This window comes from Osmerus eperlanus, chromosome 2 (assembly GCF_963692335.1).
Source record: "Osmerus eperlanus chromosome 2, fOsmEpe2.1, whole genome shotgun sequence".
NCBI lineage: Eukaryota > Metazoa > Chordata > Actinopteri > Osmeriformes > Osmeridae > Osmerus > Osmerus eperlanus.
In genome coordinates this window covers 7,799,444-7,814,042 of record NC_085019.1, presented here as the reverse complement: position 1 = coordinate 7,814,042, position 14,599 = coordinate 7,799,444, and the positions used below count along the sequence as shown (strand labels likewise).

The following is a 14,599-nucleotide window of genomic DNA, read 5'->3' as shown; positions in this document are numbered from 1 at the left end:
GTTGAATTTCATATATTGACATTTTACATTAAAGTAGCTTAAAGTATAAACAGTATAATACAATGGCACTGTATGTTTATATGGACTGTTACATTCAAGAATGGGTTCTGTGTTCTGGTAGAACCTGAAAAAGACTTATCTTTCTGAGTTCCAGCACATAACCTATCCATCAAAGCTTTGTGATTTTGTGGATGCAGGTTCTACACTTTGGGCATTTGTGGGTGACGTCCTTGAAGTGATTAGTGCAGAAAGGAAGGAAGCAGCAGCCCGCCAAGCAGCTGTGAACAAAGAACAAATAAATATCAAATATTAGCAAGAAAAATATTCCATAACATCTTCATAGATGGCTGTATTTCCTGGGCATTTCCTGTCCTCTGAAGAACTACAAAGACATGGTAGAACAGGAGGGAAACATACCCAATCATAGCCAACATAACGCACACCAAGCAGCTCACACTTCCAATTGAAGTGACAGTTTCTGTGGTGATGAATTGTCGACACTCTGGGCACTGTGTTTGGCTCGGCCACGGGGGGAGTTTTGTCACGTCCAGAATCACAATGGGAGCTATAGAAAATATCAAAATATTATTAGAAAAATGTAAATGTCAGCTTCTTCTGTGTTTAAGGTAACATTCAAAAACATTCAAATCCATTTAATATGAAATTACTTTTCAAAGCCATGCACATCTGACTAACCTGGTGTCATGGGTGGGGCTTCAATTAGAATAATGTAGGGCTCAGGGCTAAGAGGTAAAACAGACGAGCCACTCTGATGAATAACGTCTTCAAAAGAAAGGGAAAAGTCATGGTTAGAATAAAGATGAAATATGCTCTGGTGACAGTACAATACTTTTAAGAAATGTAGATCCACCTTTCTTTCGTTTTTGGCTAAGCTCATCATAGAACTCCTGCATCTCTTTCATCTTTTCAGCCACCTCCCTCAGCTCAGCATCGATGCAATCAATCTCATACTGCTGCGCTGAGCTGTTTCCTGGCCAACAAAAACAGGACTTTCGTTAGAAAAAAACGACTATACTGGGTCTCCAGAAACTGCATTACATATCCACTTAACAAATAACCAATACAAAATGATATACTTTCTTTGAGCGATTAAGCCAAACAAGGATCATCATTGTGAAAATCTACAGAAAGGACATTTATACTAAACATTTGACGATATGTTTTCAGCCCCAATCACTTCCATACACAGAACAATGAAAGCATGCTGATTTTATACCTGCACTGGTATAGTTCACATGGCTCTTGTAATCCTGCAGCACAATAAGCATGTTACGGCGGTCATTAAGCTGATTCTTCTTGAACGATAAGCTGTTTAACTTCATTGATATCTTCTCCAGCTCCTGTTGCTCAGACCGGTCTGCCATTGTGCTGGCTGAAGAGAACCAGGAGTAACACCAGGTAAACCACTTAGAGTAAGTCCAGAATTTTACTATAACACGTTGCTTTCATGTCAGGCACATGTTAAAGGCAACTCAAATATTTATTAGAAAATTCAGCTCACCCTTATAACGCAACCAGGCTGCAAGATAACCGTGATAATGGTGACTTGTTGGTCGTATTCTGGCTGCTCCCCCTTCTAATGTTGTTGTGCTGTAGAAGGAAGATACAAAAGGAAGTTAAACTGTCACAGGGAAATTATAATTTATTCAAACCAAGCTTGTGGGATTACAAAAAAAGATAAGATTCATAGACAGTATGATGTAACTCAAATTTTATTCCATCGTAAGGGCAACAGTACACATTTTTACAAAGCAAACACATAGAAAATAGTAAAAAAAAAAGACAAATACCAAAAAATATATATTACGTTCAGTGACATTTCCACCTGGCCCTAAAATGTCATCTTTGATTTTAAAGAACTCCAATAGGGCAACGACAAGCTGACACGGTAAAGGTCTGAAATAAAACACACAAAGTGTGTTACAAAGTGTAATTAAAAGTAATAACTTTTTCATAAAAGAGACAAATGGAGGGTGCCACAACTAGCATAAATTCCACTGTAGGTATAGTTTGCATATTATGTAACAGCCAAAAGGCCTTTGAAAACAGATGATTTGCATTGCAAATCAGAAAGCTGACATACAATTACCAGTCTTAACTAGTTAACTGTGATAAAACATTCTATTTCCTAAAAGATGCTATTGGTTTAGCAATAATTGACATATATCAATTACAGATTATTAATTTGATCAAGAACATTTGGTCGAAAATAGCAAAAAATGACTGTCCGTCAATGTCATTTCTTCCTCAGCCTCTTCATGAATGTCACTTCATCTCTGTTCCTGATTCCATAGCTAAAGAAGTAAAAAAAATATTAGAAAAGACATTCCAACATGACAATAATGTCAATAAAACATTTTATCCATTTAAGATATTAATAGCAGTAGTGGTGGTGGTGATGGTCCTCATACACATTGAAATTCATGTTCTATAAATTCTTACTCTTTTAGTTTTGTTTTGTCATCCTCAAGCTTCTCCCCTTGGAACATTAAATGAAATGTTCTCCAAACATACCTCCTGCACAAAACAATACAATTGAAATGTTATTTTTTGTAATGACAACTTTCTTGTTTTTATTGTCTGAAATTTCCAGAGATTGGCTTGTATGTATATGGTGTGTGTAAGAAATACCAGCTAATGTATTTCACTCCTCCCTCCCTCTGCTGTTTGAGCTCCATGAATCTGCAGATGGCCTTCTTCAAATCCAGTACTGTTGCATTTTGCACCACAACTATGGCTGAAAAAAGATTACATCAGGTACTTTTTATACATATTGGTTACAAGTCTACATCAAAAAGTGCAAGAGACTGGAAAAAAAAAACCATTTCACTCAGTTATTTTATCACACCGATTACCTAGCATCGCCAGACAAATTTACAAATGCGTATTAGTTTGGATCCTCTGAGTTAATTTTCAGGATCCAAGGGACGTTATCAAGGGGCAAAGACCAAAATGCCTCTGGACACAATTGTATGAAATGTGATAAATTAAACCAATCAGAGCAACAAAACCTAATTTTGGTCGTTTACAAAAATGTCTCAATGGCACTCCTCTGTATAGTTATCGTATTAGTTACCATATTAAACCTGTCCCCAATCAGATAAACAGTTGTGATTTTGAGTGAGAAATCTGTTTGAAAGGGAGGGTGGCCATGGTTCAAATGGAACAAAGCTTGAACCTCCATCCATCCATCCATCATCTTCCGCTTGTCCGGGGGTCGGGTCGCGGGGGCAGCAACCTAAGCAGGGAGGCCCAGACTTTCCTCTCCCCGGTGACTTCCACCAGCTCTTCCTGGGGGACCCCGAGGCGTTCCCAGGCCAGCCGAGAGACATAGTCCCTCCAGCGTGTCCTGGGTCTTCACCGGGGCCTCTTCCCAGTGGGACGTGCCCAGAACACCTCACCAGGGAGGCGTCCAGGAGGCATCCTTATCAGATGCCCGAGCCACCTCAACTGGCCCCTCTCGACGCGGAGGAGCAGCGGTTCTACTCTGAGCCCCTCCCGGATGACCGAGCTTCTCACCCTATCTCTAAGGGAGAGCCCGGACACCCTGCGGAGAAAACTCATTTCGGCCGCTTGTATTCGCGATCTCGTTCTTTCGGTCACTACCCACAGTTCGTGACCATAGGTGAGGGTAGGAACGTAGATCGACTGGTAAATAGAGAGCTTCGCCTTTCGACTCAGCTCCTTCTTCACCACACCACCGATGAAGCCAACAGGACCACATCATCCGCAAAAAGCAGCGACCCGATCCTGAGGTCCCCAAACCGGACCCCCTCAACGCCCTGGCTGCGCCTAGAAATTCTGTCCATATAAGTTATGAACAGAATCGGTGACAAAGGGCAGCCCTGGCGGAGTCCAACCCTCACCGGGAAGAAGTTCGACTTACTACCGGCAATGCGGACCAAACTCTGGCACCGGTCGTACAGGGACCGAACAGCCCCGATCAGGGAGTCCGGTACCCCGTACTCCCGGAGCACCCCCCACATGAGCCCCCGAGGGACACGGTCGAACGCCTTTTCCAAATCCACAAAACATGTGTAGACTGGTTGGGCGAACTCCCATGCACCCTCCAGAACCCTGCCGAGGGTATAGAGCTGGTCCACAGTTCCACGACCAGGACGAAAACCACATTGCTCCTCCTGAATCCAAGGTTCGACAATCCGACGGACCCTCCTCTCCAGCACCCCTTCCGAACGGCTTCGAAAAGGTTCTGGACCACCATCCGGCGACTCAGGAGGGGGAAGCAGTGCACTGTCAAGCTTGAACCTGGATTTTTTTATTTCATTAAATATGGTTGTTTTGACCAAGATTTTGCTGCAAGATGTTTTTTCCCCCCAACTACATTTAAGTTACCAATTATAGGCTAACCTCCAATTCAGTCCCATCTACCAGGGAAAATAAACCAAGAACTCACATTTTGGTCTGGTTCCCAGGCTACAATATTGATTAAAAGAAGATGTCAACTCACGCATCACTTCACCATCAGCTTTTAATATTCGGACAGTCATGGCCTGACCATACTCCAAAGCTATTTGTGAATTGATCTCTTCTAGAGTTACCTATAAAAAAATGCATATGAAACATATGATCAAACAATGATATTGGTGATTACTGCAACTAACTGTACCTAAACAGAGTGGAGACATAGAAGGACATAGGCTACTATCAAATAAGAAATATAAAAAATAATCTTTGCCTAATAATTAGCACAATCAACCTGAATTGGCAGGTCACAAAGCAGAGGGTCCTGCACAAGCCGTGCCAGCCCCTCTTCAAAGATGTCCAGTATTTCTGAGTGTGGCAGTGCTTCTTCATCCTCCTCTTCTGACGGTGTATCCTCTACTATTTGACTGATCTTTTCATCTACCTGTTCAGAATCTTCCTTTTCAACAGGCGGTCTCTCATCTAGCTGGGAGCACGGGATATTATCTCCCATAATTACCGGATAATGGTGTGATAAATCATTTAAAAAGTTGTCTTATGGATTTCTCACTGTTCGACTGCAGCATTGCTTTACTACAAAGCATTGTGTACGTCGGCATTTTTGTACCGGGGAGAAAACAAACGTCTCCACAATCCCTGTTCCGTGATGAGGTCCGATGGATAAATACAAATAGCATACATAATGACAAGCAGATATCCTATAAGTATAACAATTTATACTATTGATTTACCTACTCATTTTAATTTCCTAATCAGATGAAAAATATGCTATAAATATCGGGACTATCTGCGGTGCAAGAACGAACCATAGGAACGAACTCCTTATCAGACTGTGGAGTCGAGGCCACACAGGAAGTCGGCTCGCATCGTGTCTACACTACAGCCAATCGTTGTGCTTGTTCTTTCATTATAGGCGGTTCTTCTGTGGTCGTAACTACTGAAACTTCCGTACGTGGTTGATGCCCAATACATCAACATGCTGCTATTTTGTCCGACATGTGGAAATGTGTTGATTGTCGAAGAAGGTCAGAAGTGTTACCGATTCGCCTGTAATACATGTCCCTATGTTCATAACATCACCAGGAAGGTAAATCAACCTAGGTTGCTTAAAACCAAATCAGACAAGTACCTAACCTAACTACAAAGCTAGTTAACATTGTCGCAGCAATATAAATTCTACATTAATGTCTCTTTCTCATCCACAGGTAAACAACAGAAAATATCCCAAACTAAAAGAGGTTGACGATGTGCTTGGTGGTGCTAAAGCCTGGGAAAACGTTGACTCCACACCAGGTAAACAAGTTGCTTGCTATATAGTTGATGCCTGCTGGGACAGGTTTTTAACTTATCCTTAGCATGTCCTATTCGATAGTATTTGGTTTTGATATAAAGTTGTATTTTTCTTGATGTTTTGATTCTCTGTGTAATCTAGTCCCCTATTTTTTGTTTGTGTTACATAGAAAAATGTCCGAAGTGTGAACACCCCCGTGCCTACTTCATGCAAATCCAGACCAGATCAGCTGATGAACCAATGACAACCTTTTATAAATGCTGCAATATCCAGTGTGGACATCGATGGAGAGATTAAACATTTTGATATTCTGGCCATGTATTTTGAGGACACTGACAACAGTGAAACAACATGTACCTATGGCTAGTCTGCAGAATCATCCACATTATACAAACATAACATTTGTTTTGCCAAATTCACAAACATTTGGACTATTTTGTGAAGGGGTTCCTGTGTTGGTGTTGTATTTGTTTCTGGAAAGTGCTCTATGCAGACATTACATATTATTTAACCCATTTACTTAAAAAAAAAAAAAAGGTTAATTTCATATAGTAATATTGGTTGGATTAATACATTATCATATAAAGGATCAATAAAAGATCAACTTAATGTATTATTATTTTATTATTAAAGTAGTAACATCACTAGTCACAATGCTGCATGTAGTATTTTCAATTAGCAAGACAGACGATCAACATTCTATGCAAACCTTTCATTCTTGGTTTATTATACATCTTGCATGTCAAGCCAGTTTGAATCGGGTGTACCGTCACATTGGATGCATCCCATGTTATCAGAAAACAACCAGTTAACTGGCTAAATGCATGTACATGCAATTGTATTTCACATTTTCTGTATTAACTAAATGTATCATTTGGAATACATTCCATTTTGAATGCAGTTGGAAATCCTATTCATTTAAGCATCAGTAAGCTTTCAAGATGTCAGATCATACATCAGAAGATTGTCAATTAAATCTGTTGAAATTACAGCATCTCAGATAATACAATTAGATTGATAAGTAGCAAACATGCATAAGTTAAATGCAAGCAATCTTAGACATGGAACTCACCAAGAACAGTTGGTAGGTCCAACATCAAGCTTGGACAGATAGTATGACGTGGTACACATTAAAAAAAGACATGAGATTTGTTTGAATATAAAATAGTGCATAATTAGAGGACTTAATATCCTATTCTCTCCGTACTGCTTTCCCAGGACAATCAACCTACTGAGTAGCGAGTCTGAACAGTAACAATAACCAGGAAGCAAAACAATGTTTTTTAAAAGGACAGTGCTAATAATTCTAAATGTAATGTCTACCAGTGAAAGGATAATATGCTCTGGATTGAGGTGGGTATCACAGCTTGACATACATTGCACTCAGCAAGTTGGACATACGGCACACAATTACTGTGTTGTCATGCAGAGTATCTCATTACTCTAATGAACCTCTCTAGCAGAGCACTCTGACAGTTTGCCTTTGCACTGCTCAGATATCTGAAAATAATTGTTGCAAACCCTAATCCCTGGTGTTGGTTGTATTATCCTTATATAATCCATATCTATAGACAAAATATTTTCAAAAAAGAATCACTCATTCCTATTTCCACATAAGATAAATTAATCCAGCATTAACCAATTACAAACCCAAAGCAGTTGAAAAAAACTAATGGGAAGCAATATAATGGCAACTGTTGTTTTATGGACGTATGAAATTTCACATGGGAACTGGGCATTTGCAATACCATGTTACACACAAACAATCACTTCATTATCAAAACTACGTACATTAATACTAATAAAAGGGCATTACTAACAGTTCTGGCAAATTCACTATACAATGACAATCTAAAGCTCTGAAAACATAATAAAAGATACTTCTATTCTGACCATTCTCAAGCGGGAAAACAAGCAGCCTAAAATAAATGTAAAATCTGCCATAAACAGTTTGTTAGGACCAATGTCATAAAGTTACTTACTATACTGACATTTAGAACACATTATCCAGGACACAGGACAAAGTGAATTGCCACATAAATAATTATCTGAAAATAATTTGACATAAACAAAACCTTCAGATTCTTCAATATTAACATTATGTTATATTATATATACATATATGGATAGTGTTAAAATAAGATAAAATAATTACACTAAAAACTTAAGTACTGACCCTGCAAGTGCTGTCTTAACAAATTTGCCTCAGCAAGATTCACAGCTGATTTTTAGTAAACAACAATTTTCACAGCTTTGCACAATTGCCTTCTCCCATCTTAAATGACTAAAATCCCACGCCTTTTTCCAACAGCACGCATAAAACATGCAACACGTACCATTTTGTCACTGGTCCTTCATTTGGAATTTATCAGTTTGCAATATTTACCACGTCTGTCGGTTCTCTCTGTATGTTTCTCCTTTAACCACTAATAAACCGTGTTTGAGGTCTCTACATTGTAACTGGATGCATGTACATAGCAAAGGACGTTAATCTGAAAGTTAGGAACAAGTGCAGGGTAATCAAATTATTCATAAAATGAGACTGTTAAGAGGACAGCTAAATGAAGCACAAAACACTGAGCAAAAAAGGCTGTCTGAGCTGTGAGCTTCTAAGTGTGCAGATCCATGTTTTTATAGTATGTCTGTCGGGGGTTAGCATATACGCTTGTATGTGTAGATGTGGCCTTTGCAGTTGGGGCAGGTGTGCGTCACATCCTTGAGGTCATCAATCAGACAGGGAATCAAGCAGCATCCCAGATCACACCTATAGTTGAGTGGGGAGAAATGGGAGAAACATGAATAACCATATAAAAACAACTCCTTTACTACTTTTTGTGACATTTTTCTTCTTGTCTTATTCCTAGAGACCAGTGTGTGTGTGTGTGTGTGTGTGTGTATCTCGGCAGCATTATTCTTACCCCACACAGAAGCAGAAGAGGCAGAAGAGTGTGTTCATCAAGCCGACGTCGTAAGAGATGCGGGTGACAATAGCCTGATGGCAGTGTGAACACACAGTCTGCACGGGCAAGGACTGGAAAATCTCCCCATGCAGGACGGTGACTCTGGCGCCTGCGGCTTGAGGTGACAGGACGGTGGTGGCATGTCCTTCATAAAAGTGGCCAGGCCCAGGGCCAAACCCAGGGCCAAACTGACCAGGCCCAGGGCCAAACTGACCAGGCACAGGGCCGAACTGAACAGGCCCAGGGCCAAACTGAACCGGCCCAGGGCCAAAATGACCTGGTGGTGGATGGACAAAGTGACCAGGAGGAGCATGGAAGCCACCTGTAGACAAAGATTACATTTTAATGTTACAAAACTATGCACACAGTGTCAAAGAATATCATTAAATATGTCAAATTATGTAGAACTGTAGACAGAGAATACTGTTTATAATTGTTTAACTCTCTGTAGGTGTAATACGTTCACATGCTGAGTAACCTTAATAGCACAAATATTACAACTTTCCTTTTACAATACAGGATTTGTCCCTGTTTGCACAACTGAGTTCTTCCATTAAGGCTGGGATATACCAACGCATCTTTTTGGTGTGTGCAGGTTGCTGCCAGCTGGCACCATCTGTGGTACTTAGCCAGCAGATTCATTATGTAGAATCTTCCACAGTCTTCCACAGAGAAAACAGCTTCTAGCTTGGTTAAACTACTTTAATTGGTTCCTAAACTAACTGACATGTAAAGTTTAAAGTCGCCTATTCTAACTTCAATTTTGAATGTAGTTGATGAAAACAATGAAATGTTCAGTAATATAAACATTTATCAAATTCCAGCTCAGAAGGGACTGTGTCATTTTATGTCACTTTTCTAGTGCATTGTACCAGTTTGACTTGACCAGGCAAACCTGGTTCCTAGTACTATTGGTTTCATTTCAAATCGAGGTTTCAAATACCAAAAGGTGACGTAAAAACACAGCAGACCACTGATTGGTCAAACAGAATCAGGCCACTTTTAAAGAGCCAAGCTACCATAGCAGTAGCATTGTTTTGGCATGTCCACTTCAGTATACATACCGTGTGGTGACAAAATGGGCATTGGCATGGGCCCATCACCTGGGACGTGTGGGGGCAGGAAGCCTGGCTGTAGGCTGGCCTCATAGGGTGGAGGACCATAGTCTGGTGGTAGCGGCTGTCCCTGGGGAGGACCCACAGTTATAGGAGCTTCAGCTGAAAGACACCAAGCATAAATACACAGTTAAGACCACCCTCACATCACTATTCCTTATGGACTACGCTATACTCAGGCATGAGTACAAACAGGTAACCATTTATCACTGAGAGAAACCTACAAAAGTAGAGAAAGAAGCATCAATGAAGCCTATGTGAGAAATGACCCACATTTGAACCGTTTACAATATTCATTTAATCATTGTAATTTACAAGGATGTTTTATTAAGCATTGATATAATTAGGCAAGTACCTATGTGATCAAAACTGTATTTTATTCATGGGAGGAGACGAGGAAAGGGTCTTGTTTACACATATATAAACTGCTTTGAAAGGTTGCCTTGGTGACATTTCCTTTTAGACTTTCCTTACATTAGCCCGAAGGCAGAAAGAGGGGGACGATTTTTTGACTGCACAATATCTTGTAAAACAACACCCAACAAATACTGATACTTTAATTAGGTAAACGTAGCCTAATGTAATAGACAGCTAACAACAACAAACTAAAAACTAATGTCCACAGAACAAACATGCAGTCTGAAAAAAGCTTTAGATATACCCGAGGCTGCAGGCTGTCCGACAGGTTGTCCATTCTTCTCCTCCACGAGAGGGGCACTGGGGCCCCCAGAGTAGGGGGGAGGGGGGTCACTTGACATGCTGGCTGGAATTCAGGGGGGGGGGGGGGCCTGGGGAAGGACCTCCACTCAGAACTGGCCTTAGGTGCGCTCTGCTACTCTGAGAGAAAAGCCCACACCAGCACGACAGTTGAATACCACACAATGACACATTGGTGTTGAGGTTAGGGTACATGTAAACTACGCCGTAATCATGCTTCAGTTTCTTTCCTTCTTTGAATTAGAATTCGGATCAACAATGGCAGCAAAAAATAGACAGTGATGTGTAGCATTGTAAATAAATATCATTGTCCAGCCTTTATTTTAAAGCTAAACTGCCCCAACCACTCGACAGTGAGTGGACTTCATCTGAGGGTTAATGTTTAATATTGATTGTAGAGCTGCAAAGTTAAACTCTGAAACTGCTCGCCTGACTCAAGAGTAGGTTCAACTCACTGTACCAGGAAGAGGCCAGGCTATCCCACCGATCCAACTTCATAGCACAACCGCTTCATCCTATTTGCTGCTAGCTAAAACCTGAAGAGCTAAATTTACACAGATTATCCACTAAACCCTTGTTTCAAATATAGGTAACTTTACGTCATAGCTGTGGCTAATTTAAGTTATTAGCAAGTGAAGAACACTGTGGCTTGTTCATTCATTATGCTGAACACTTTTTGGAGGACAGGTTGACCTGTACTGTTACTCTGCTTAATAAAAGGAAGGCCACTTCAGGGAGCATGCTACATAATCAAATCGATACAAATCCTTGTTTTTATTAACTTGAAGGAAGAGAAAAACATTAAACTCCCTCGCTTTCCATTAGTAGCTCTTACTAAATGTTGGCCATTTAGTAAGAGCTACTTTAGCCTGGAAGTTGAAAATTGGTGCCAAGCACTTGAAGCATTCCCTTATGACTTAATCTGGAGATTGAACTTTCACTGTTTCTGTCTTGTCTTTCCAATCCATCCCCATCTTTTACCATCCACTTAGGCAATGTTGCTATCAAGCTGTCACAACTACACATTTACTCATGTCTCTCATATCTCCCACTTCACATCATATTACATGTGTCAACCTCTTTCACTCTTTAATCTGGGAATCCATTTACTCCCATAGGCTACTTAACATTCCTTACAATTTAGCTCAGTGCTTTCACCTCTTCTACTAGCACATGTCATTTACCGCCCTCTCTCACCATTATTCCTTTCTTTTTCTAACATCTATCAATCCATCTCATCAGCTCAAGACTTTTAAACTACACAGCAATTGGACTATTGATATTTAAAATGAATAAAGTCAATATAAATTGGTGATTTTGCAATCTTCAATTAAAAAAATTCTCACATTCTAAATAGCAACACTGAGAATGTAAAAGTCAAGGCTAGTCATGAACAATGTCAATCGGTGAAAAGACAATTCCAATACCCCAATGATGAGGGTTTGTAGCCAATGATTGAAGCAAAATAAGCTTTATAAAGAATGTTGTGTGTTATACATTCTCAGCAAAAAAACATGATCCCAATGGCAATAAAACCATAGTATTGTACAGTAGACAATCCTTAAATTTAAGACGAATAGGCTAATCAAGGATGGATTGTCAGCTGCCATTAGAGTAATCTAAATCTCTCTTTTTTTTTTGTTACTAGTTGATTGCATTATCGGATGCTATAGGACTACAGCACATCAGATTTTATTAGAACGGATACCACCCTTTTTCACCAGGAAACCTTTTATTTTCTAGCTTATCGCAAGGTCTCTAACAGCATTGAACAGAACTAACTCCAATAAATGCTAGTGTAACCCAGGTTAAGGAAGACAACCTTAAAATAGATATGAATTGTAATCAACTACATTTCCATACAATAGATAATTATTTCCACATATTTCATAAGGGCATACAAGTTTTGTCTTCACCACTGGTGAAACTGTGTAGTGGAATTAACAATCCTAGTAAAAAGTTGTCTTCTGGTTGCAAAGTTTTATATACTTGCTCAATGAACTATAATCAGCACGTCAGAATTTCAAGATAATTGAAGTCATTAATTGTTTATTTAAATTGTCAAAATGTAGAACATGAAATAGCAAGCCAGGTGTTCAAAATGACTACATTTAGTTACAGTACACTGCATCCATAATAGTTTCAAAGACAAATTATTTTGACAAGCTTAATTGGATTCTGAAAAATTGGGTCTACGACGCGTTCTCCAACATATGTTATAGTTTTGTTCTTATTCAAACCAGGTTGAATATATGGCATCATAATTACGGTTACTAGGCATCATAAAGCCCATTGGTCTCAATGGAAAGGATTCAGCTAGCCACCTAATCGTTTTTATGTTATGTCGCGTTACCAAGATGGCGTCCAGTTGACAATCTTGTGTTAAACACTTAAACACTCCACACACAAACCTGAGCTTGACCCAACAATGTTTCCAGGTGTCAGCAAGCTGCATTATCCCCCGGTTAGGGACTTGCGTGACACACTATCAACAGTTATGTTAACAGCCATGTAGCTTAATTGTTTGCTAGCTACCTGAATAAAAGCCCAGCCAGTATTTTGCGGCTTCACTGAGTTTATCCAGGCTAGCTACAGTAGCTAGCATGTCTAACGTAAGTGCTAACTAGCTAGCATAGGCTAACAACAACAACAACCCTTAGCTATTTAAAAGCTGACGTGAAGTAGATACACTTTTAGTGTCTACCTTACTAACTGTATTTACCTGATATGGTGGTATTTCCCTTATTAAAGGAGAGTATTCCGCTCATATCCCAAGCTTTCTCGGATGAAGGATATTGTAGTGATGGATCCTAGTAAGTTTCTGGAACGTTAAGCTTCTCCCGTATCTTTCTAGTACGTGGGATATGACGTAATTCTGGATCAATCTTTGGTTCACAGTGCATCCCAGATTTGGAGTTTTCAGTAGTGCTTCGAAATGCCAAAACTCCACCCGTCTGGCTTACCCCGGCTGATGCGTATATATTAATTTTAAGGGAACCATATAACCAACATTAACTTCTGGCCGAAAACAAGATGTTTCCTATTTTATTTCTTATATAAAACAACTGAAATTATGAACAACTTGAAACATTAGTGTTTGCGCCCAGCATATTTAGTAATGCTTCATACACCGATATGCAACATATTTAGTTTATGACTGCTGTGAATAATTTGATCTAGTTTAAATAATGTAGGCCTACACAACAATCTCTCATGACAGTTAGGCTACTATATACGATAAATAATGAAATATGAAATGCAACAACTAGATAAGTAGACGTGTTAGAGTGTCTCAGGTCTATTGTTATTAATGTATTGTTATTATAATGTATGTGTATATATTATTATATCAGTGATTGTAATCATATCAGTAATGTTAATGTAGAATAACACACCAATTTCAGTAAAAAATCTGGTTTTAGAATTGGCAATTAATCAAGCCTCGAAAAAGCCTCTTAATCAAAATGTGATATGAAAATATTTGTTTTCAAATAACCACTGGAGTGCGCTGTTCTTCAAACAAACTATTGTCATGCCCTTTACAAACCACAACATTCTAGAATGTAATACCGGTTACTTAATTGCAAGTTTCTACAATAATTAAGTAAACCAAACAATCAATTTTTCTTGCCCATAACAAACCTTGGGACTTATTTGGTTGTACATTTCCCAGAAAGCTAGAGTACAGGATTAACCGTATAGTAGTATGACTCTCATATTTGGATTACCTACATTAGAGAGTAAAGACAGCTAGATTGTTTGAGCAGACCAGAGAATGAAGGAGGGGTGGTATGCATCAGTGTAATAAATTAAAGGTTTGTCTGACCCCCCAAAGACCATTAAGTGGCAGTAGTGTTTCTACACCTGCAATCCTGCAAATATATTTTCTTGAACACTGCATGTCTGTACAACCATTTATAGGACCAGTGGCCATGAGGGATGAGGGCAAGCATTGAATTAATTTAAATTGAATTAAAGATCCACAACTTCAGTCAATGGTTTTCCGACTGGTAGATCAATAAGTTTGTTGTTAGCACTTCATTATGCTTAAT

The 14,599-nt window shown here is 39.4% G+C and overlaps 4 protein-coding genes across 6 annotated transcripts; 1 reads left to right on the top strand and 3 right to left on the bottom strand.

Moving 5' to 3' along the window:
* Window positions 1-8: 8 nt before the first annotated feature.
* On the bottom strand, window positions 9-1,960 carry LOC134011047 (lipopolysaccharide-induced tumor necrosis factor-alpha factor homolog). Of its 2 annotated transcripts, none has more exons than XM_062450477.1 (7): window positions 1,829-1,960; window positions 1,523-1,611; window positions 1,238-1,393; window positions 872-991; window positions 697-783; window positions 418-565; window positions 9-278 (listed from the first exon to the last, which is right to left on the bottom strand). In XM_062450477.1, the coding sequence occupies exons 3-7, from the start codon at window positions 1,383-1,385 to the stop codon at window positions 170-172; spliced, it is 612 nt and encodes a 203-aa protein (XP_062306461.1). In that variant the 5' UTR covers window positions 1,386-1,393; window positions 1,523-1,611; window positions 1,829-1,960; the 3' UTR covers window positions 9-169. The 2 variants fall into 2 exon arrangements, with proteins under 2 accessions (XP_062306461.1, XP_062306451.1); XM_062450467.1 differs by having other exon boundaries at window positions 43-278; window positions 1,812-1,913.
* snrnp25 (small nuclear ribonucleoprotein 25) lies at window positions 1,718-5,293 on the bottom strand. Its single transcript, XM_062450510.1, has 5 exons — window positions 4,739-5,293; window positions 4,490-4,580; window positions 2,653-2,758; window positions 2,464-2,538; window positions 1,718-2,315 (listed from the first exon to the last, which is right to left on the bottom strand). Exons 1-5 carry the CDS (start codon window positions 4,955-4,957, stop codon window positions 2,258-2,260), a joined length of 549 nt encoding a protein of 182 aa, XP_062306494.1. The 5' UTR covers window positions 4,958-5,293; the 3' UTR covers window positions 1,718-2,257.
* A 99-nt stretch (window positions 5,294-5,392) lies between these two features.
* On the top strand, window positions 5,393-6,076 carry polr3k (polymerase (RNA) III (DNA directed) polypeptide K). Its single transcript, XM_062450533.1, has 3 exons — window positions 5,393-5,551; window positions 5,670-5,757; window positions 5,925-6,076. Exons 1-3 carry the CDS (start codon window positions 5,441-5,443, stop codon window positions 6,050-6,052), a joined length of 327 nt encoding a protein of 108 aa, XP_062306517.1. The 5' UTR covers window positions 5,393-5,440; the 3' UTR covers window positions 6,053-6,076.
* Window positions 6,077-7,440: 1,364 nt separating this feature from the next.
* cdip1 (cell death-inducing p53 target 1) lies at window positions 7,441-13,427 on the bottom strand. 2 transcript variants are annotated; one of them, XM_062450498.1, is made up of 5 exons: window positions 13,270-13,427; window positions 10,492-10,662; window positions 9,780-9,932; window positions 8,674-9,037; window positions 7,441-8,519 (listed from the first exon to the last, which is right to left on the bottom strand). In XM_062450498.1, exons 2-5 carry the CDS (start codon window positions 10,586-10,588, stop codon window positions 8,408-8,410), a joined length of 726 nt encoding a protein of 241 aa, XP_062306482.1. In that variant the 5' UTR covers window positions 10,589-10,662; window positions 13,270-13,427; the 3' UTR covers window positions 7,441-8,407. The 2 variants fall into 2 exon arrangements, with proteins under 2 accessions (XP_062306482.1, XP_062306474.1); XM_062450490.1 differs by having other exon boundaries at window positions 10,492-10,667; window positions 13,270-13,425.
* Between the last annotated feature and the right edge of the window lie 1,172 nt (window positions 13,428-14,599).